This window comes from Lytechinus variegatus, chromosome 1 (assembly GCF_018143015.1).
Source record: "Lytechinus variegatus isolate NC3 chromosome 1, Lvar_3.0, whole genome shotgun sequence".
Classification (NCBI taxonomy): domain Eukaryota; kingdom Metazoa; phylum Echinodermata; class Echinoidea; order Temnopleuroida; family Toxopneustidae; genus Lytechinus; species Lytechinus variegatus.
The window spans coordinates 52,747,922-52,772,912 of record NC_054740.1 but is presented as its reverse complement, the minus strand read 5'-3'; the positions used below and the strand labels follow the sequence as shown (position 1 = coordinate 52,772,912).

At 36.0% G+C, this 24,991-nt stretch overlaps 1 protein-coding gene across 1 annotated transcript; it reads left to right on the top strand.

Moving 5' to 3' along the window:
- The first annotated feature begins 4,278 nt into the window (after positions 1-4,278).
- LOC121416386 (monocarboxylate transporter 9-like) lies at positions 4,279-23,008 on the top strand. The gene is made up of 5 exons (XM_041609931.1): positions 4,279-4,875; positions 17,211-17,351; positions 17,903-18,107; positions 20,314-21,014; positions 22,273-23,008. Exons 1-5 carry the CDS (start codon positions 4,626-4,628, stop codon positions 22,398-22,400), a joined length of 1,425 nt encoding a protein of 474 aa, XP_041465865.1. The 5' UTR covers positions 4,279-4,625; the 3' UTR covers positions 22,401-23,008.
- The last annotated feature ends 1,983 nt before the right edge of the window (positions 23,009-24,991 follow it).

The window sequence follows — 24,991 nt, the reverse complement described above, 5'->3', positions numbered from 1 at the left end:
TGTTCGTAAAGGCATTTGTGACCATAGCCTGTGATATCCCCACTGTGTATGATAATTTTTTTTTTTTGAGAAAGAAACCAAAACGTGTTTGGGGACTAGGTTCGAGAGACGAGAGAGATTTGCTAAGTAAGAATTAAATGTCTAACATTTTCAGTCTGTTGCATATGGAAGCTTAAAAATGCCATATAAAAAGATGAGATGACGAGATCTTGGATCGCGTCATGTCTGCTTCTCGTAAAGGAATAACCATGGTCCCGTAACACAAAGGTTAGCGATTGATCGTACGCTTGATTTTTATGATTGATTGTACATTGTAGTCAATGCAATTATCGTAGAAAATCGTAGAAAAATGTTCTACGATCATTGCTAAGCTTTGTGTTACGGGACCCAGATGACGTTATCTTAGATCTCGTCATGTCTTAATCCTGTAAGAGATATGATCAGATAATCTGATCATCTCTCCAACGAGATGTGGACATGACGATATCTATTTAATATCACGTCATCTGATGATCCCTTTTACAAGATGTAGACATGACGAGATCTCTTAAATATCACGTCATCTGTTCATCCCTTTACTAGAAGCACACATGATGAGATCCAAGATCTGGGTGGCACTTTTAAGCTTGTATGGTTGCATTTTATTAAGGTTGGGTTAACAATGACGCTAAGCTGTTAAGTCTCCCTTTTTTGTCTAAGTATGGCAGTCATATAGAAATGATCCTGTAGAAATTACAACTGAAAATCGTTATTCAGTGCTTCAAAGAAATAAATGTAGAAGTGACCAGAGCCCCCATTCCAATTGTATTCCATGTACTGCAAATTATTATCCCCAGAATAAAAATAAAATATAAGTCATACTATCTTGAACGTGTCTGTACAAGTTCGAGTGCTGACTTGGAAAACAAGTAAGATGAATAATTGTTCACAAAACAAAACTATCAATGATTTGTATGAAATAATAAATGACCTTTGACCTTGGTCACGTGATCTGAAACTCAGGCAGGATGTTCAGTAATACTTGATTATCATTATGTCCAAGTTTCATGAACTATAGGTTCACATATTTTCTCAGTTATGATGACATTTCAAAAACATAACCTTAGGTTGAGATTTCGGGACAAAAGCATTGGACAGTTTCAGCAATTGTTAGATAAAGAACAAAGTATGCGAGCGCAAAGTCATTTAGACCTAAAATTTATTAGTGGAAAAAACAACAATGAACAGATATGAATCGCACGCACTTTATCTTATGAAAACACTCGATCGTTGAATCGTGAGGATCGTGAATAAAGCAATAATAACGAGTTTTTGCACTTGCAAAGGAGACGGATCCTACATCATAGTCAATCTGTTGAAAATGCCAGTCAATCACAATTAACAGCTGAGAGGTCCTTGTCGAAAATTGGTGAACTGGGACAGCAGATTGTCCTAAGATTTGGAGCTGATGAAAAAAAATGCAATTAATATCGTTTGTCCAGAGTCCAGGACGACCGACACTTTTGTTTTGATACATCGATTTTCGACAAAGGCTGCTTGATCATGAAGGCCTTTTGAAAATAGAGTATCAATGTTCCCGAAAGCTACTGCGTATTCGAGGTGAATACTCCGTAAATGAAGATGAGACCTATCATGCATACACTCTTAAAAAAAGTTGGGCAAAAATGCCCAACTATTAACCAACCCTGGGCAACGTACCGTCCACACAACTCACTGGTTAAAATCTGTCCAAATTGGATAATAAAAACAAATAATTGGGTAATGAATTTGCTCGATTGGATAACAATTGCCCGGGATATATATATGATTTTTTTTTACCAACATACATTACCAAAAATCGTGGATAATATGTTGCCCAACATGAATTTTGGTATGTATCCTTTATCACTCAAAGAAAGGAATCACATCATTAGTACCTGAACCACGTGAACATTACCGGGATTTTTCGAAGGCAAAATATTGGATAAAACAAGGAACTACGACGGGAAATGAAGGAAAAAGTGGATGCTTTAACAAGTTACTAGTACTAATAAGGACAGTTTTGCATGCTCCACCCCTTTAGTTTCATGGACACCATATCTCCGCCAGTCACTCCACTATGATCCCATTGACAGGTCGTTCATCATGATAATTAAAATTGCAACATTTTATTTCTGATCGATAAACAGGCATGCTTGAACTAATACATAATTATGGGTTAAAGAGGTTTGTCTTGTTAGTTTGCTTATTTTCTTGTAAGATTGTTGAAATTGTTATTGAATCTTTTCCAAGATGTTATCCACCCACCCACACACACCATCGAACTCCAACTACTATGGTTTTATCGTCTATTTAGTCCATATCTGTGATTTTGTTTGATTCTGAGCAGAATGTGGAAGTCGAACAAATTCTATTAAAAACGATCACGAGTGAGAGCTCAAGGATATAATTTGTGTTTTGGGAGAAAGGGTCAGCACAATGACAATCGCTACAAAAGCTTTGAGTTTCATTCATTTCATTTTGCAAGGCAATGTGGTCAAGTATATTATCGGTACTGGAATAGAAAGACTTGTTTCTCGTTCATTGATTGTGGGCAGCTTGTGGTGGGACCGTGTGGGACTATACTCGCTAATATAACTCGTAGGTGGGTCCCGCTGGGCCGGGGGTCAAAAATATAGTTTCATTTATGCGAGGGAGCGTAGCGATTTCAAAAAAGAGTATAGCGACAGTTAGATGAGCCGATTCCTATAATAGTCCTTCTCTTCAGCTAAAGAAAAAAAAATCACTAATCTCACTGAATTTTTCATAGCTGGTGGTTGGGTTATTTTTTTTTACCATATCGTATACCCCATGTCATATCTAAATGAATACGTTCTAAGAAGGCCCCCTACCGATTTGCTCTAGAAACTTGACCCCGTCATTATGGTTTACAAAAAGACAGGTCTTACCTCATATTTGATAAAATCATACATTCCCAGGGCCTGGGAACTACTTTTTTTTACAGGGGGTGCTGATATGTATCTAACAAGCAATTACTAAAAAAAGATAAATATATTTATAAATTCCTAAATAGATTAAAAAAAGTAACGAAATATTGAAATAGATGAGTAATGAAATAGACATATAAATGAATGAATGAATAATAAATAAATAAATGAATGAATGAATAACTAAATAAAAAAATATAAATAATAAAAAGATAAATGAATAAATATAATGGAGTTTCATTAAAAAATGAAGGTCATTTTGGTCCCGAGAAATTTGACAAGAAAAAAAATGGTTTCACTCCAAGATGTATGTCATTTTGGTGATATTTCTCCCCAGAATAGCACACGCAGCAACCCCAAGGAAAATCTTGGGGTGCGTCCAACAACCACATCCCGCTTCCCAGGGCCGGTCATGTCCATGCCTACGCTCCATCGGTTCCAAGGGGCAGTCGGAACTTCACGTGCTGATCGTTAAACTATCTACTCCCCCAGATTTTAGCTGATGTAGGCCCTAATAGATAATTTGTCAAGACACATAATATTGTCGACTGTTCGATCTATGAAAGCATGGACTTATAAAATGATAGATGATGAACGCGAGCCTTCCTAATTCGTGATGCAATGATAGTCACCGTCACCTGATTATATATGCATTTTAATGAGAACATACAAATGTGTTGTCTCGTTTTTGTTTTAGACCAGCACAAAAATATCCAAGTTAATTGAGGGCTCTTTCCCGCAGACCGCTCACGAAGGTATAAGCCTATTAATAATCATCAATCAATATGTTATTGGGAATCCACTTCGTATACATTACATGTCACTATCATATACATTACATGGTTAGTAAATATGTTTTCGTGAACCTCTGGTTTAAATTATGCACAGAATTTGAATATGTCATATTAATAGGGCATCATGATTGAGTTAAAAAAAATATCAGCGACCAAACTTGTCTTTCTGACCTTTCTTTCATTTATCATTTTGTATTTTTTTCTTTTCTCAAATCATTCCCAGTTTTCAATTTATTCCTCTAATATATTACTACAATGCTGTCTTCCTAAATGGTAACTTTGTTATGATGCTATTCATCATCGACTCCACTCAAAATGTACCATCTGTTGCTAGGGAAATGAAAAGTATTTTTGAGCATCAATGCTCCAACGGATATGAAACATCTGTTGTAGTGAAAGTTACCATTAACAATAATAATAGGGACAGGACATGATTATTAACAAAGTTGAAAAAGAGACACAACGAGGCTTGTATATTTTATTGCCAGAGGTAGTGCTGATTGCGACGTGTATCTCAGTGTAAATGCTTGGTCCCATTGCACTTACGGATGCAGAGTGGATGTAAAACGGAAAAACAATTTTGCCATCCGTTGGACGACGTTATGTATCCGTTGTGTACTCTTTGCATACATGTTTCATACGCTCTCCGTCCACTGCGATTTCATTGTTCGTCCAGTTTGTCCATTGGAGCGGATGAAAACGGATGGAGCCACAATATTTTGATCGTCCTATGTATCCGTTGTGAATACGTTTTGTGTCCGTCGGCCAGTGGGACCAGGCCTTTAGGTTCTTTGAAATTTGAAATGAATTCATTTCACCTCAAGGTATCGACTTCATCGGATAGGAAACCCCATTCAACTTCTGCATGGCTACCACAGGGACCACACTGACGTCGAACCTGGCGAACCCGATGCCGAGCTCAATGTCGAGCGGAATATCATCAGGAAGCTGGAGATATGTGGTGCTCCTCACCAAGTTTAGTCTTGATTTCTTGACCCAGGGGCTCTTGAAAGCCTTTGGTGTCCTCGTCCCAGCCCTTGTTGACAAATTTGAGACCGACTATGGAACGATTGGTTTCATCTTATCGATGGAGTTAACCGTCTTTTTCATGGCGTGTAAGTATCGCGATAATCGTCACGATATACGATTTACAGCTGGACCTTGATGGAGACGGACGCAAGGAAGGAGCTAGCTCTCCGCGTTCTAGGCACCGCCCTAACCTCCTTAACCCGAGATTCTACCTAAATTCATGGATTTATTCACCTGACTAACTGTATCTTCGTTTTTGTTCTGCAGGCTTATATATTACCTACAAAAACAATTTTGGGGGTTTTAACTGAGAACTTAACCCTGATTTATACTCCACCGCTTTTCTGTCTAACTAAAGCACGGCTTTCAACATGGCGAATCGTACCACGCGACAGGCCACAAAGCAAACAGTCCATCAATCACGCGCTGCCATGCCGGGCAGTCAACCCAATGCTGATACGAGTGCATCGGAAGAGCCAAGCCAACCTTCTCTATCGGATATTCAAAAAAGCATAGCGAATTTTTCCCAATCACTAAACTCAAAAATGGATGCTCTCTCTGAAGAATTTAAGATGATATCGAGCAAGCTGAATGATTTGGAGCAGTCTGTTACAATGAATACTGATGAAATAGCCAAAATCGGAACGGAGAAACTCCCGGAGATCGAAAGAAAGACGGAAAATGCAATATCTAAGCTTGAGGAAAAGTTGATGCTTTTGGAAATATATGGCCGCAGATCAAACCTCCTATTTTATGGAGTCAAGGAGCAACAGAACGAGGTAATTTCAACCACTTTACGGGATACATTCATCTCCCTTGGCATCGACGCAGCTGACGCAGCACTAATAGCCATAGCAAATGCCCATCGCCTCCCCCGACGTGGAAATTCTTCGACAGATCAACCAAGTGGACCCCCTACTCCTCGAGCAATCATCGCTAAATTCGTGTACATGCACGACAGAAACCGAGTACTCGACGCTTTTGAACACCGCCATCGACAACGCCAAAACACCCCGACCCCGCCCCGTTACCGCATCACGGTCCGCACCGACCTACCCCCAGCCCTAAAAGCACAGAGAGGTGCTTTTGCCAAGGTTGCCTACAATCTACGCAAAGAGAGGAATGTAGCAACAAAAATATCCTTAAATGGCACCAAAATTCAACTGCAGTGGAAGGAAAAGGGTACGTCGCAATGGAACCTATACCGTGATTAGTTTTCTGGTGTCTTCTAAAGATGATTGATCTCTAGTTGTCATTAATGTGACAAAATTCTGGTAAGCGCTTCAATTTATTTCTGAGTTAACCCTGATTTGCTTAGTCTCCCCATTAACACTTTGCTGCAAATATGGTCACCGTTCAACTATTATCAATTTATTATCTTGTTTTCACTAAATCCTTTCTTCAAGGCATCAATTTCCAACCGAAATTTACAACGGACATCAAATCATAAACATTTCATCTCATCTAATGAATATAGAATTTGACACGGATGGAAAATGCTTCATGAATAAGCATGATCAAATTTTGTTGGATTATCGATGACACTATATTTGTCATATTTAGTGACAATGCTACAGCAAATGTTGAATGTTCATCCTTAATTTTGATATATTAACTACTGTTGTAAATTGACATTTTCTTTAAAAACCTGTATAGAGTACTATCTTTGTGTAATTAAATTTGAACTCTAGCTTTTATGTTTTCCGGATGCTGCATTTACAACATTTTAATGGTTCCATCTAACACAAATTTTTGCATACAACTCTTTGCAACGTTTGGAGAATTTTGCTTAAAGCTAACCTATCCTTTAACATAACTTAAAAAGCCATTTTCATTCCATTTCAATTTTAAAGAAGAAAATATCTCTCCTTCTGAGGAAATTTTCTCTTTTATGGTAAAGCTTGGTTTACTGTGCATCCAGATATATATGTATATGACTCGTCTCTGAATGTTAAACAGTGTAATTGCTCAAGTTGTAAGCTCTCATTATGTATTCCAGGTGACCATGTCTGGATAGTTTTTTACAAGCATGCTTTTCATAATTTGAATCTTAAACTGAATTGCATTATTGGGGCATATTTAACATTTGACCATTTTGGTTACATCACCAAAGAGATTTGTAGCTTTCTTATATGGTGATCAGTTAGCTTTATCAATAAGTATCTGACCCTCTATAAAATGCAAAGGTCAGCTCATATATCTGAACTTGTTTAGACGCAAAGGTCATTTGCCTTTTATGTAGTCAGTCAACTGAGTTTCTAACAAAGTTTATCATGTTCAAAAAGTCACATTGATGCAATTCAAATTTTAAGATTGTAAAATAAACAACAGATCGGTCTGCCTGGGAATTCAGATGAAAAATTTTCAGGGAATATTTTCTCTTTTATGACAATGACTTCAACCTGATGGTTGAAGGAGTGGTTGTTAACTGATGAATGCACCTCAATTATAGGAGTCTGTTTGGACCAAGACTGCCTTCTGATTATTCCTGACCGATCAGTCTTAAGGTTATTTTCAAATTGTTAGGAATAACTATTTACATTGTGTAAAGAATGCACTGGCTCAGTAGCTTTCTCATGGTGTTTAATTCGTTTTAACAATAGGTATCTGACTTTCATTTAGACGCAAATGTTAATTTGCCCTCTAATGAATGTAACGGTCAACTGACTTTTTGACAAACTTTAACATACATAAAAAAAGTTCTTTGATGTAATCTGGATTTTAGATTTGTCAAACAATGGACCCGTTTGAATTCAGATAAGATGTTCTGGGAATATTTTCTCTTTTCATGGTAATTGGCCTGATGGTTGAAGGGAGTGGCTGATAATGAATTCAAATCAATTATACGAGTCTATTTGGTCCAAAACTGCCTCCTGATCATTACTGACCAATCAGTCTTGATAATTAAATTGTTAGGAATTTTGTTTAAAAGAGTGTACTGACCAAAAGAAACAAAAACACGGAGAAAAGGAACAGTTTAGCAAACGGATCCATTGATTGCAAGGGTATTTATATTGATTTAGAATTCAAACGATTTTGTTGGTAATCCGGAATTTTATGAAACTAAACAATGTAATTGCTAAAGCATGTAGCGATTTCTTACTTAGTACTCATGCAAAGTTGGACAACTGCTTTTCAATCTTAACTTAAAATGACTTGCATTACTGCAGGGTACGGAACATTTTAAATATGTTGCATTTCGCTTGTGTCGTCAAAGAGCTTGGTAGTCTTCTCATAGCAATTAATTCATTATATATCTGTCCTTCTTTGAGACGCAAAGGTCAAATGCCTTTTCTTTTTTTAAAAAGAGAGTTGGTCAGCTGACTTAAAAAAAAAAAGTCGGTCAACGGATTTTCTAACATACATGTAGTTCATCATGTTAAGAGAGTCCCCTTGATGTAATTCAAAATTTTAGGATTGTAAAATAAACAACAGATCGGTCTGCCTGGGAAGTCAGATAAAATTTTCAGGGAATATTTTCTCTTTTTATGACAATTGACCTGATGGATGAAGGGAGTGGTTGTTAACTGATGAATGCACTTCTCCAATTATATGAGTCTGTTTGAACCAATGAATAACAAACAACATTGTTTAAAGAATGCACTGGCTCAGTAGCTTTCTCATGGTGTTTAATTCGTTTTAACAATAGGTATCTGACTTTCATTTAGACACAAATGTTAATTTGCCCTCTAATGAATGTAACGGTCAACTGACTTTCTGACAAACTTTAACATACATAAAAAAAAATTTCTTTGATGAAATCTGGATTTTGGAATTGTCAAACAATGGACCGGTTTTGAATTCAGATAAGATGTTCTGGGAATATTTTCCCTTTTCATGGTAATTGGCCTGATTGTTGAAGGGAGTGGCTGATAATGAATTCAAATCAATTATACGAGTCTATTTGGTCCAAAACTGCCTCCTGATTATTTCTGATCAATTAGTCTTGATATTTAAATTGTTAGGACTTTTGTTTAAAAGAATGCACAGATAAAAAAAAGCAGAGAAAAAGAACAGTTTGGCGGACAGATCCATTGATTGAAAGGGTCTTTATATTGATATCGAATTCAAACGATTTTGTTTGTGGAATTTTATGAAACTAAACAATGTAATTGCTAAAGCATAGCGATTTCTTATTAAGTACTCATTAAGTGGACATTATTGTAAGTCAGTTTAGATGTGAAAGGAGATATTTTCCCCCTTTTCTTGATGGGCGGAATGTTGTGTTACCAGGTGTGTTTCTGAAAGTTAAGACTTTTGCTCAAGTATAACAAGTTCCTATTTGTAATCAAAATCTTTTCGACAACTTTTTTTTTTTTTTTTTTTTTCAATCTGAATGAACTGCATTTTGTTGAATACGGACACTTAGGATTGTGGCCTAGTCCCAAAAGCTTAGTAGCTTTCTCATGGTAATTATGTTTATCAATGGCCTATCTTGGGATACTCTTTCATCGCACATAATACTGGCCGATGTGATAGGAGTTTTTGCTTATTGAGGGAGACCGTCAATGCCTAAACAGACTCTATATCTATTTTGACCAAGTCTGCCTCCTGATTGTGTGTTGTCAGCTGTTTTCGCACGACACGGGCAGGGGGTGTGGAGGGGGGGGGGTGGGTTGGTTACATAGTACCACCACCACCCCCTCCACCACCTCCCTCACCAGTCGCTTTCTGCGAACACGGCTGATATTCAATCCTTGATGTTATTTTTGTATTTCAGACTCAGGATTTCAAGGAAAGAAGATGTTTATGTACTGAATGTAGATTGGAAACTATTGTATACATACTTGGCTCTATATCTTATTGATATTATCACAACAAGCTTGTTGATTTAGAAATAGAGATATCTTAATGATGATGAGCTACAGTTCATTCTGATTTTTTTTTTTAAATCAAAATTCTTTTATATATAGCACATATTCATGAGTTTAAGTAGTTTGACGTATGAACTCATGGTTACCCTTGTTTACAGTGTAATGTTTGTGCAAGGTGACTTGTACCAAATAGGAGTAACAATGCGGGACTATATAGCTTGAGCATTGTCTTTTTTTTTAATGTATATGTGTGTATGTGTAACTATAGATTAGAAATATTTCAAACCCTATTAAGCATGGTGAAATTTGGGCGGGATTTGGTTCTGCTTGCAAGGTCCAGTTAGCTGTCACTCAGGAAGTCACTTTCTGCAGTAGACAGTTTTCGTTTTTTTTTTTTTTATTATTAATTTTTATATATATATTTTTTTTTTTCTTTTATTTTCCCCCCTCGGTTGAAGGGCTGTGAGGTTGATTTATTTTAGGATGGTGAATAATGTATTAAATGTATTTTCATGCCATTTCCTCACACTTAATGTAAAAGGAATACGAGACAAAACAAAACGAGGAAAAATCTTTAGTTGGTGTAAGACGAAATCCGTTGACATAGCATGCTTACAAGAAACATATAGTTCGCCAGATATTGAGGATAAATGGCAATCAGAGTGGGGTGGGAAATGTATCTTTAGTCATGGTACGCACCATGGAAGAGGAGTTCTTGTGTTAATAGACAGTAAGATAGACATTGAAATTGGCAATACCTGGGTAGATGAAAATGGTAGATATGTTTTAATTAAATGCAAGATACAAGGACAGAAGTTGCTATTTGGAAGTGTATATTTTCTCACGGGAAATAACGAAAATGACCAAATACAATTTTTAAGTGATTTAGGTCAATTATTATTAAGGAATAATTTAGAGGGAAGTTCAGTAGTACTTGGTGGTGACTTTAATGTTATTAGAGACACCAATTTAGATTATTTTGGACATGTATCAAAAAAAGATTCAAAATTCAGTAAAAAATTACAAGAGTTTATGGACATTTTTTTATTAATTGATATCTGGAGAAATAAAAATAAAGACAAAAAACAATATACGTATAAACAGCTAAATCCATTCATGCAGAGTCGCTTAGATTATTGGATTATATCAGAGAACTTGGAACGGATAACATCCAACTGTGATATCGTTCCCTCTATAGCTCCAGACCATGCTGCAGTTAATCTAGTTTTCCATAAAAGATCACAGTCAAAAAATAACAAAAGATCTTATTGGAAATTCAATAATAGTCTTTTAAACGATAATGATTATGTTCAGAAAATGAGAGAAAAAATTAAGTCTTTAAAGAAGAAATTGTCAGTGGAAATTAAAGATAAAAGAGTATTGTGGGATTTTATGAAAATGGAAATAAGGAAATTTACTATTAAAATATCAAGAGAAAGGGCGAAGGAAAGAAAAGAAAAAATTGAAAAACTGGAGGAAGAGATAAAGAACTTAGAGAGTCTATTGTCGATTGATAGTGGACATCAGAAAGACATTTTTGAAAATATAAGAACTAAGAAGCAACAACTAAGTTCACTTTACGATTATGTTAATGAAGGTTTGAAAGTCCGTTCAAGGTCCTCATGGTATGAAAGTGGAGAAAAGAATACAGCATTTTTTAAACAGTTAATACAATCAAATAGGAAAAACAGTATAATACAAAAATTAATTATAGATGGAAATATCACTACTAACGAAAAGGAAATTATTGAAGGAATAAAATCATTCTACAGGCAACTATATAAGGAAACAGATATTATAGAAGACAACACTTTAAATTTCTTTCCTGGTAACCTACCAAAATTAAATGATACATCACAAAATTTATGTGAAGGAACAATCGTTGAAAGAGAATGTGTAGAGATATTGAAAGGTATGACACTCAACAAATCTCCAGGAAATGATGGTTTAAGTGTAGAATTTTATCAGAAATTTTGGTCAGTAATTGGAGATTTAGTACTTGCATCTTTTAATGAGGCTCTGCGATTGGGAGAATTATCAGCCTCTCAAAGACAAGCAGTTATTACCTTGATACACAAAGACGGCAAAGATCCAGAATTTATTAAAAACTACAGACCGATTTCGTTATTAAACGTAGATTACAAAATTTTATCTAAGGTACTTTCAAAGAGAATACAAGAAGTTTTACCGGAAATTGTAGGTTTTGATCAGCTGGGCTATGTTGGGGAAAGAAATATTGGAGAAGCAATCCGAATAATAGATGATATGATCTTTCATACTTCTTTCTATAGAGAAAGGGCTTTTTTGGTAGCCATTGACTTCGAAAAAGCGTTTGATTCTGTGTCACATTTATTTTTACATAAGGTACTAAAATCATTTAATTTTGGACCAAGGTTTCGCAAATGGGTAAATATTTTTTATACTAATACTGAAAGTTGTGTTATAAATGGATGCGCATCGACAGGTTACTTTAAGGTTGGAAGAGGAGTAAGGCAGGGAGATCCTCTTTCTCCATATCTGTTTGTTTTGTGTATTGAAATTTTAGCTCACATGATTAGGAATAATCATCAGGTAAAAGGGATCCGTTTTGGAAATACAGAATTAAAACAAGTTTTGTACGCAGATGATATAACGCTTTTTATTAAAGACTTACCTTCATTTAAGGAGACTCAACGCATTTTTGAAGCATTCTATAAAATATCAGGATTAAAGATAAACAACGACAAGACGTTTATATTACTTTTAGGCCCACAGTTTTCCACTCATAACTTTCCTTTTGGGAAGCAAGTCGATATCGTTAAGATATTAGGAATTTATTTTTCGATACACGAAGATATCAAGGAAAAAATGAACTACAAAGAAATACTAAGTAAAATTAAAAAATTATTTAATTGGTGGAAGCAACGCGATTTAACATTAATGGGAAAAATTCAATTAATGAAAGTATATGGCTATTCCAAATTGATATATTTATCATCATTGATGCCAGTTCCAGAGTGGGTACATAGTGAGATTGAAGAAATAAGTTTTGATTTTTTATGGAAAGGTAGAAACAAAATAAAAAATACCATAATAACTTTAGACTATTCGCAAGGGGGGCTCAAAATGATGAATTTCAGACTGTTTGTGAAAGCACAGAGAATAATGTGGATAAAAAGGCTTGTTACAGGAAAACAAGGTATTAATTGGAAAAAATACTTCAAATATTTGATGAGACCAATGGGAGGTAATTTGATTTTTTATTGTAACTATTGGGACAAGAGTGTGAATATTAAGCTACCTACCTTCTATCGAAGTTTAATAGAAACATGGACGGATATGAAAAATTATGTTAAAGCAGAAGAGAATTACAAGGGAAATGAAATTTTGTACAACAATAAATATATTCAGCTGGATGGCAAAACATTATTTGATGAAAATTTGTTTTTGAAAAATATATATCGACTTCACCATATTTGTGATGAAAAAGGGTTATTGAAAAAGGATGCTTATTTTATTTTAAAGGGTTTAAGTAAAGAAGAAATTACAAAAATTGGAAAAATATATTCAATAATTCCTCATGAATGGAAAAGAAACGTTCAGCCGGAAAGGAAGTCTATCCACTGTGGCCTCAGCCTAGAAATAGTATTTACAAAGAAAGTTTATAAATTTGAAGAAATAAATGCAAAAATGGTTTATAGAAGTCAAATTAGCAATAATGTAGAAATTAGCTCCGCTTTTTATAACTTAATGGAAGTTTATAATATAACAGTTAAGGAAGTGGAAAAGATTTTTGTTCGACCAAGGTTGTGCACATTAGTTTGCAAATTGAGAGAGTTTCAGTTTAAATTATTGTATAGAATAGTCTATACGAACCATCATCTACACAGATTCAAACTTCGGATAAATGGGTTGTGTTCATATTGTAATACTTCAGAAGAAACATACCAACATGTATTTTTTGAATGTAATATAATTAAAAGACTGTGGGAGAAATGTGCTGATAAATTAAACTTACCGTTTCTTAGGAGAATATCTTGGAAACAAATTCATATTGGAATAAATGGGACTAATGTAAAAACAGAACAATTATTAAACCACATTATGATTTTGATAAAATTCATGATCTTCCATGGTAGGGAAAAGGGGTTACCTCCAAATGTAAAGGAAATTAGAGATAAATTAATTGAAAATAGAAAAGAAGAGAAACGGCTTGCAACGGAAAGGGGAACCTTGGCATTTCATTTAAGAAAATGGGAGCACTTTGACGAATCAGCCTCACAGTCTTCCACCACTTAGGTTTTTTTTTTTTTTTTTTTTTTTTTTTTTTTTTTTTTATTACCATTATTATTATTCTTTATTTGTAGTTTATGGGGGTAGGGGGGTTAAGTGTAGCTAAGGGTCTGGTTTTAAGTTGTGTGTATGTTTTTTTTATTAATATAACTTCCTCATTAATCAGTTTGATTGAAGAGTATGGAGAATTTAGAGTTTTATATACAGATTATAAGTTTATTTCCGTAATTTAGATTTTTGCTGTTGTACCCGGATTCTGTTCTGTATTTATCCCTTCGTGATTATAAGTTGTTAAAAAAATTTGAGCAGATTAATTTTAAGTTTACATTTGAAATTCATATATATTCCTTTTCTCACCATGTTAAAATGTTAATGTGTTAACTTGAAACAATTAAGTTTTAATGTCATGTTATATATATATATATATTTTTTTTTTACATGTGATATGAGGAAGAAATAAATATGATTTAAAACAAAAAAAAGATATACAATACATGTACATGTTTTATGCGAAGAAGTTTTAAGATTCACCATGGATCATCCATAGATTCATGCAGCTTCCCAATCTAAAATAAGTGTAGACAAGAGTTGCTTGATGGCCGCTAATGATGCCGTCGGTTTCATGGAAAAAGTTAAGTTAATATTGTTGAAAATTTATTTCCTGATTTACTTCAAAATACGATATGGATAATTTGAACATGGCGAAATACGAAAAATCGAAGCTACCTTGTATAACAGGTGCAATATTTGAAAAAAACGTACGCTTTGACCAATAATTATAAAACCAAGAGATTGTGTGCATATTTTATTTGTAAAATGATGTGTGAGAGTGCGGTCACAAAAGCCTAAGTCGAGTAGGGTTCAAATCCTATTTTCAATAATTGCTTAATTTTGTACCCTCTCGGTCATACCAAACAATCATGATGACCGGTTGCTCTTATTGTCCGATGACGCCGATCAGATGTATCTGACATTGATTATTATTACAAAAGTACATTTCCCTTTGAGAATGGCCGGTGACTATAGCCACAAAAGAATTTTATGTCTACAATCTGCAAGAATATTCAAATTGAGCAGGTGACCAACATATTTTATACTTGCCCGCCCATTCCTGCCTTCTATGTAAAGAATGACAAAATAAGACATTGAAATTCATACTCATGACCTGCAAAAGGCGTAGAAATATTGTCAATTGTTATTTGGATGCTAGGAAGCGTGACGACCGAGCGATAAGATTAGCTGTACGTACACCAAAAGAGGGAAACTGTAGAAGGCGAAATTCAGTTGTTGCTTTTTATTTCATTACAGATCGAGTATGCGTTTATAAACACAAAGGGGCAATGCCAAAAATTGCTTACACATTATAATTTCCTCCTATTAAAGCCTCTTTATTTAAAGTTCAGTTTTGTTGTGGACAAAGGGCATGGCCCTTTAAACTACAAAACTAAATAATACAATCTTTTGTGCTCGGATCAGTCGCCGACGGACCACCAAATGGATGCAGACTCATCCTCCAATGTTCACAACATTATTCCTTCAAACCTCTCATTGCAACCATAGCAACCATCAAATACACCCCCCAAAAAAAAAATGTTTTTGGAAAGGCCTGCCAGGCTACTGGCATGTGCACGATTGAGCCTGCAACTATCACAACTGTCGTGATCAGGTATAAAACAAGATGAATAATGGATTCTTGGCAATTATTTATCAACTCTTGTAACCAATTTTTCTTTTAAAAAAAGACGTGCTAGTAACAATGCAGTAGAAGGCTAGATGGTTCTCGGTGCCCAACCCAAGAATCTACATCGTTTCACATACAAATAACCCTATATACGTCATATTAAAATTATCCAATGTTATTAAGACCACTACGCTTGTCTTACTTATTCATACCTTGCCGTATAAACAAGATTTACCAACTGCACTCCACAACGCTTATTTATACCTGATCACAGTGGCGTACCGTGGGTCACGGCATGGGGGGGGGGCACCAGCAAAAATTTCGAGTCACTTTAGTTGCTAGGTATACTGACATAATAGAGACAGTTTAAGGACATGCAGCACCATTAAATGGATATATTTTTCTCACTGATTAAATAATGCGAGCGCGAAGCGCCGCCTGAAATTTTTTATATTCAGACCTAAAAAGGGACATTGTAAGGACTATATCTTAGGAATCCATTAAGAGTATACATATCTGAGCATAGTCATCTTATTATAGTGCCATCCTTCGCTGATTTTGTTAGAATTACATCTAAACACATTTAGCACTTTTTGTAGACATGGTAATCATGATTATGATACGCATCTCACTAATCAAATACTGCAAGCATGGCGAGCGCGAAGCGCGAGCTGAAAATTTAGGAATTTCAGACCTGAAGGGTGTAAGGCTTGTTTGCAGGAATTTACCAAGACCGTACGCTTTTTACTATCCAAATGATGCGAGCGCGAAGCGCGAGCTGAATTTTCTTTATATTTAGATCAGAAAAATTGACATTTTAAGGACTGATTTTAGGAATTCATGAAGAGCAGACATCTCACCAATCAACTAATGCGAATGTTAGCACGGTCAGGAAATGTTTTATGTTAAGACCTTAAATTAGGGCAATTATTTATGTAGTCATGAAAAAGAAGCAAATGTCACTACAGGAAACAATAATAACTCGAATTGCGAGGTATATTGATTTGAAGACGGGAGGTTTTAGTAAAACAAGATCATATATCTCGTTAAACAGTCTAAGCGAGCACCAGGGACAATAAAGACATAGGCCCTGAGCAAATAATGTTTCACAAAGTTAGGAAATATGCTTCTTATGTAATATAACATAATATAATATGACATTATAAAGAACATAATTTCTTCTTTCCCCCTCTTTTTCTCCTTTTCCCCGTTTTTTTGCCAGCCGATGGGGGGGGGGGCACGTGCCCCCATGCCCCCCCCCGTAGTTACGCCACTGCCTGATCACACTGTCGTGATCAGGTATAACGCAAGTTAAAAATGGATTCATGACAATTATTTATCAACTTTGGTAACCAATTTGTCTTTGAAAATAAAAGAGATGGTTCTCGGCGTTCTCTATGCCAACTCAAGAATCTACATCTTTTAATATGCAAATAACCCTATTAAAATTACCCAACGTCATCAAGACCGCTACGCTTGCCTGACTTATTCCAAAACGTTGCCGTAAAAACAAGATTTACTGGCTGTACTCCGTAACGCTGGCAAATACATTATGTGACTCGTCTGTAATTTTGTCTCATGTAGGTGCTGTGTGATGTACAGGGATTTTGATGACATGTGAAGTTTCTTTATCGATTTTTTTTTTTTACAAAAGGTCCTCTTGTACGCATCTTGGCCAAATGGATTGATCCTAGAGCACTTTGCATTCTGGGTAGTATTGGATCAAGTGCAGCAATCGCCGCCTCAGCTTATGTGGATCAAACCGTCTTGTTTGGCGTTGCCATGTTCATGACGGGTAGGTGTTAGGAGTGTGAAGGTGAAGAGGCGAACAGATAAATGAATATGTACCAAATTTTATACATAATTAATGTATAATTGATTTTCAAAGAATTATAAATTCGGAAAGAACAGCTAGATGCAAATGGGTAGAAGATTCGATTAGCAGTAAATTGCTTTGGGGTGATTCCCTTTCCTGTTTTTAGGTTTTAGAGTGGAAATAAGATTGGTGTGAAAATGATCATATGCCATTTAAAGATACCAACTTCGTTTGTGATATGCCCATACTTTACTTTTGATATGGCCTAGATAGAAACCCCATTCTGCCAAAACGAGTAGACTTATCGTGACGTCTATTTGGTTGTGAAATCCGGTATAAATCTCAATAAGTGTGACCTTAAAATAATGACATTATCATTAATGTTTGTTTCATGTTTACAGAAAATAACTATGCTAGTTGCACAAACATCATCTAAATCTTAGTAATTCACAAAAAGAAATAAATCTGATCATCTGGACTTACTTAGGCCTAATCTTAATAATTTCACACCATTTCTTATTACTTTTCAGGACTGTTTAGTGCCCCAATAAATCAGATATCTTACGAAGTCCTCCATCAATATTTTGGAGAGAGGTTCGGCTTTGTGAATTCTTTATGCCTCCTGGGATCTTTAGTGGGCGGTATGGCCTTTCCAGTTCTCACCTTCCAACTACTTGACGCATATGGACTTGAGGGCGCCCTTGTTTGTCTTGCAGCTGTATATCTTCATTGCGTTCCTATTGGCCGATTCCACACTAGAACTTCAAAAATATCATAAATTTCAACATGCTTTCAATAAGTCATAAGTAGTGTATTACTTTACTATGATACCTAAATTTTATGAAAATTATGAGTTTTAACCAAAAGTGAAGACAGATATAGTTTTTTTGGGGGAGAACAATGGAATTTTAAATTTTCAATAATTTTGCTCATTGAATAGTCAAGTACAAATTCCACCTGAAACAATTATTTGCAAAGCAAGAGAAGATCGAAAATATTGCAGGTCAATAGAATAATATATCATTGATGGTTCCAAATAATATCTACAACATTTTCATGATCCATAATAGGGGCAGTCCTGATTTTTCCGAACCTATTTTTGGCAATGTCCCGTACGACACATGACAATGCAAAAGTTTTTCCTACAATTTTATTTTTGATGATGCAATTTCATAAAATGAGTTTCTCTTTGTTTGACCCATGGGTGATCGATTTATCCCATACGGATCTAATTACTGCCCTTCATTTTTCAATTATTGTCCTATTAAAAAATGTCCCGTACGACACACGCTGTGTCGTACGGGACATGTCCCGTACGACACACAATATAATAATGCATTTAATTGCAGGATTTGGATTCAGAAACCATAAATAGTAGGCATATTTAAATTCATTTAATTGATTTAACATAAAGTGAACTGAAAAAGTACTTTGTTTATCTCCATAGAACATGAAATAGGTGATTCTAAACATTTTAATTGATTTCATGTAGGCTTATTCTTTTGTGAATCCCTTCAGCTAAACTGGTGATTTTCACTGATCAGAGAAGGTTAATTTCTTTTCATTGAGCATGAAAAGAAAACTTTTAGAATTATTTTTACCTAGCCTGGAAGATGACTCCCTCTTGCATGCTAATGTGGAATTATTATAAGATGTAAAAAAAATACATATCAATCATCAGGATCATCTATTTGGACTTCCCTTGATGATCACTATTTTTTATATACAGTATTGAAACTCCTTACTTTTTTCAAGTTGTAAAAAAAATCTGGAAAATAAGACAAACCATATGGTTTCATGAAATGCAGATGGGTTTGGAAAAGTAGAACCGCATTTCTTTAGAAAAAAATTGTGACCAAAAAAAAGGAAAAAAAGTGACAGTGGTGACATATATCATGTAGATATACATTTTATATAAAAAATCATAACATCATTTTAGCCCCATAATTTATACAAAGTTTCATTCATTTATTGTTTAAATAGTGTTGGGAAATCATCAATTAGTTCCCTAAAATATAACTTCACACAAAACCTGAAGTTTTTCAGCTCGTAAAATGCTGTGAACACTATGTCTTGTACATTTCCCATCATGAAAAAAATTATAACATATTGCTCCCAATGGTATATATTGAGGTTACTTAATTGTATTGTCCTGAATGACTGCTTATTAAAAGATTATTCATAAATAAGCAAGAATTTAGGGGTAATGCTCCTTCTGATTGATAAAAAGTTCATGTTTATTTATTCAGGCTGCCCAGTACAACACGCAAGTGCCTGTACAACACACAAGTGTCCCGTACGACACACAAGTGTCCCGTACGACACACAAGTGTCCTGTACGACACACAATTGTCCCGTACGACACATTATTTTGTTTATGATATATTGACAGAAATATTCACCTAATAGCGGTTTCTAACCTAATGAATGTCTTAGTTTGATGGGATTATCATTATCATCAGCCAAATAATGTGATTGAAGAAGTCAAAGTGACATAAAGTAAGAAAGTTTGGCTTCAATTTAGAGATGTCCCGTACGACACATTTTGAATGTCCCGTACGCCACAATGTTCTCGAAAATTATAATTTGCTTTATTTATTCATGCATGTTTATTTTGCTTTCTTTTATAAATGTGTTTGTTCTTAGGTAATTGAGTGTCAATTTGAGTTCAGTTTCTATGAAATTTATCTGCCCAACTCACAGACTTTTGAGTACAAACTTGAGGTTTCTAAAAAAGCCACCTTTTCTGCGTCCGTACGACACATTACTATTTTTAATCTGTATTATACAGGATGTGAATTCAAGTCATGTTAAGTCTTTGTTTTTCTTACACTCTGGTAGTAGCTGATGACCACCTATAGTTAGTGGAATATTTTTTGTTTTTTCTTGTCAAAAACTGTCAAATGTTCTCTAAATGTCCCGTACGACACGTATGGAATCACCCTATTGCGATTACCTTCAGATCGCCACATGCGTCGAGAACTGGATATCACCAAGCGTCCTCATGCGAGGATATACCAAGAGATGTTGGAATAGCGGCTGTTTTCTCTGATGAACAAGGGTCAACTTTCCAACCTGGTGATTTTGAAACAACGGAGCAAAACCCTTCAACAGTTTATCAACAAGAACAAACTGCAACATCAAGAATCGTAGACTTCTTCCTGGTTACTTTAAATTTCAGAGTTTTTGTCCAAGAAAAGGCATTTTGTTTGTTATTTTTGCCGTGTAAGTTCATTGTACAGGCCCTCATGGTCAGTTGGACACTCTTCGTGGTGTCGTATGCAGTCACGAAAGGCCTTGATGAATCCTTGGCGGCCTATCTACCACTTACTGGTGCCCTGGGTGGGTTCATCAACCAAACGGTTGTCACCGTCATCCTGCATTTCCGACCACACTGGGGCGCGATGATATTCACCATAAACATGGCATCTGCAGCTGTAGCCTTCTTCTTCTATCAACTCAATGCATCCTTCATCAACTTGTTAGTCTGCTCGTTTTTTGCCGGAGGTTGCATCTTCGGATCCTTTCCAGCAACGTACTCTGTTCTGCTCTTCTTCGTCGCGACAGAAAACTTTGCAAGCATTCTTTCTATCAAGCTTTTTGTGACAGGAGCCGCAGTGGTTTCATCTGGTTACATGTCAGGTATGTGTCTTCTCCTTTTATCGATCATCAAACTTAAAAAATATGTAAATGATTACACAACAGTTAAGGGGTAGTGAGTTCAATGGGTTTTAGTGAGAAACAGAGCACTTTTGATGGTAGACCAAATTGTATAGACAGAGGATAATGGGACGAATTGGCATTAGACCCATTTGAAAATAAACCGTTTGCTTACAGGTGGTTTACTTGACTATGACATCTTCATTGACTTCATTCATGTACAAAAATAATGTCAAGTGAGTTACAGTCGCTCATCATAAGTCACAATTCGAATCTTAGCTCAAGACGTAAACTGTGTCTAAAAAAGCTGTATTAATGTCGATTTCTTAAAATCATGAAAATTAATATCTTCATTTCATCCTTCGCAGATGAAAGCATAATTAACTAACACATCAGTTTCAGGGGATAGTTTCCCAGTCGTACTAATTATGATTGATGTAATAAGTAAGAACAAGTGCTTGATTTACTGTGAAATCCGAGAAAAACAAACATTAAACAAGCCTGAGCTGAGCTCTGGCATGCACTCATAAGATTTAATCTAGAAACAGAACTATGTAAGAGAACCGAAGGAGAGAGTTTAAGGCTTCTCATGTTATTTCCGGTGATTTAGGTGATGATTATGCAACGATTTTGTATTATTCGTCTGTTGGATAATCATGTTAACAAATATGAATTTGAAGGAAGGAACTATACGAAGTAGTACTTTATGGATTGTATCCACTCAAATTTAATTGGATACTGTGTCATTTCATCTGGTGGGCGTGGGCGCATCGTGGTCTAGTGGTCTTGACTCTCGTCTTTCAAACAGAAGGTCGTGGGTTCGAGTCCTAGCCGTAGCGTGGTTTATCAAGCAAGACATTTATCGACACTGTGCTGTACTCTACTCAGGGGACGTTTTACGAATGGACTTGTCGGACGTTTTATCCAACAAGTCCCACTTAATCCGACAGTTACCATAGGGACAGTGCCTCTCAGCCAATCAAAATCATGGAAAGATGTCAGATCTGACAACTTGTCGGATGAAAATATTGATGAAACATCCCCAGGTGAGGTGAATTGGTATCTGGCAGGATTTATACCTTGAATGCACTGAGTGTCAGTGATGGTTGTTCGAGCTAAAGTTGGGGGTAATAATAGCAGCGTTTTCTATCCTCAGGTAAAAGCGCTACATAAATCCAGCTATTATTATTAATTTTATTATCATCATCATTATTATTTCTTTGCTATTTGGTCAATGTAGGAAGTATTTACGACGTCACTGGATCGTTCGACGATGCCTTCATGATTCTTGGAGCTATGAGCGCCATGGCAGTCTTCCTTACTGTTGTTCTGATGCTAGTAAAGAAAGTGAGAGGAGAAGCTGATTAAACCAGGGCTACGCCTTTAATACAAAGATTAATGATTTATCGGAACAATTACAATTATGGAAAGCCAGCAACGCCAAAATCTAAGATGTATATAGAATCATGAACTTGTTCAAAATGATATCTAGATATGTACTCATACATTCAAAGTCGTCTTGACAATATGGTGTGTTTCTTCTTTGTTTACGAAAAAAAAACATTATGCAAATTTTCTGTAGGAAAAAAATATGAAAATAATGGATTTCCATTCAGTTGAGATTGATTGGAAACATCACAACTGTTTGTAATATGGAACATGTTTTACATGATCGTTCTAACAACGACGCTGTCAACCTGCTTAGACTTTACGAAATCATCATTAGCTTTGTTCGTCCTCATCATCTTCATCATATTGTCATCGTAATCCCTTTGCTCGACAAACTCAACCGAACTCGTTTATTCAAGCTCTCATGTTCCAATGAAGTGTTTATGACGGGATTTTTTTTTATTCCGAAGAATATGTAATGTTTAATAAATTAATCATTATCTACGAGATTCAATTTTTTGGTTTCTATTTATTTGCCCTCCGAAAATATCGATACAATATTTTATGTATATCTGCCTTTTAAGGTTTTCTTTTTACCCCCCCCCCAAAAAAAAAGACCCAACAACTTAGTATCCTATTATAATTTTCAAAGTATAGGTTTATAATGAAATGAATGGGACTTAGAGTCAGTGGCGGACCGTGACCCGAGAAGACAAACCGTTGGAGGGGCACTGTATTGTAAGTGAACAATGCTGTGTCCCTCCAATGCTTTGTCTCCTCCGGGTCACGGTCCGCCACTGCTTAGAGTGTTTGCTCTCATAGTGCTGACCCCTCGGCTGTCTAACCAAACAAATTATATCTACCGTGAACTCCCTCTTATGATCGTTAATTGTACATGTTTTCAAATTCTGCTCAGTATAAAATAAACGAGAAATGAAATAGATATATTAAAAATGATAGAATCATAAGTGACAGTGAGTTCTATGGGCATATTTACATTTGTTCATATATTATATGAGAGTGTGTGTGAGCATGGACCTACTACTCTGCGTGGTCCATGGTGTGAGGGAGCGTGGTGAGTGTGTGTATTTTTTTCGTGGGAGGGGGCTAACAATATCACCAGGAGAAAGTTGCAATAACAATCGTAACCACCGGATAACAAGAAATAAGCAAACTAACAAAAGCCATTGCACTTGTATTACATTAGGCCCATTATGTCTTTATTCATGAATAGCTCTTTATTGGTTAGAAATAAAATGATGCAATCTTTGATGAACGTTGATCCTGGTGAAGTCTTTGCTGTGCAGTTATTGGTGCAGATTCGATTTGTTTCCCTAAGAAACTAATATCCGTTATTGTTCAAAATGGCGGCATGTGTTGTTACCTTCTAAAACTTATTATGGTTTCAAGGAGCCGCTTTCTCCTTTATTTTACATCGTGAATCCTCTGCTTTTGACAATTCTGTTAATGTTGGGTTTGTGATTCTCTTCTGTGACACGATGAATATAGATCCCACTGATAACATTCCGTTTAATTCACGAGCTTCCATAATATTGATCTGGGACCAGTGATTCACCGATCGCGTGACTTCATAGTGTTGAAATTACATGTGGCTCCAATTTGTTCATTTCTGACAAGTAAGTTTAAATGTCTCGTTCACTCCTCCTTGACGCCCGGTATACGCTCATGTTTCCTAAGCTTTCAGCAACAGTGGAGTACCCGGTGTGTAGCAATCATATTCCAATTTGTAGAATTGTACAAGATGTTAACCTTGATCAGACATAAAATCCTAATCAGAGTAAAATTCTATAATGCATGGATTGAAATTCCAAAGATATTTCTATTATCACGACCAAGACAAATGCTTTTTGTTTGCAGGACGGGTCGTAGGAATGGTTGAAGTACTGCCCGTCTGGACAGAGTTACTAACTCAGACCTTCCTCCGACCAAGATACTCCAACTGGTTTCCAGGAGTACCTTGGTCAGAGGAAGGTCGGAGTATTGCCCGTCTGGACAGAGTTACTTACTCAGACCTTCCTCCGACCAAGATACTCCAACTGGTTTCCAGGAATATCTTAGTCAGAGGAAGGTCGGAGTATTGCCCGTCTGGACAGAGTTACGTATTCAGACCTTCCTCCGACAAAGATACTCCAACTGGTTTCCAGGACTATCTTGGTCAGAGGAAGGTCGGAGTCTTGCCCGTCTGGACAGAGTTACTTACTCAGATCTTCCTCCGACCAAGATATCCCAACTGGTTTCCAGGACTATCTTGGTCAGAGGAAGGTCGGAGTATTGCCCGTCTGGACAGAGTTACTTAATCAGACCTTCCTCCGACCATGATACTCCAACTGGTTTCCAGGAGTATCTTGGTCAGAGGAAGGTCGGAGTATTGCCCGTCTGGACAGAGTTACTTAATCAGACCTTCCTCCGACCAAGATACTCCAACTGGTTTCCAGGAGTATCTTGGTCAGAGGAAGGTCGGAGTATTGCCCGTCTGGACAAAGTTACTTACTCAGACCTTCCTCCGACCAAGATACTCCAGTACTGGTTTCAAGGAGTATCTTGGTCAG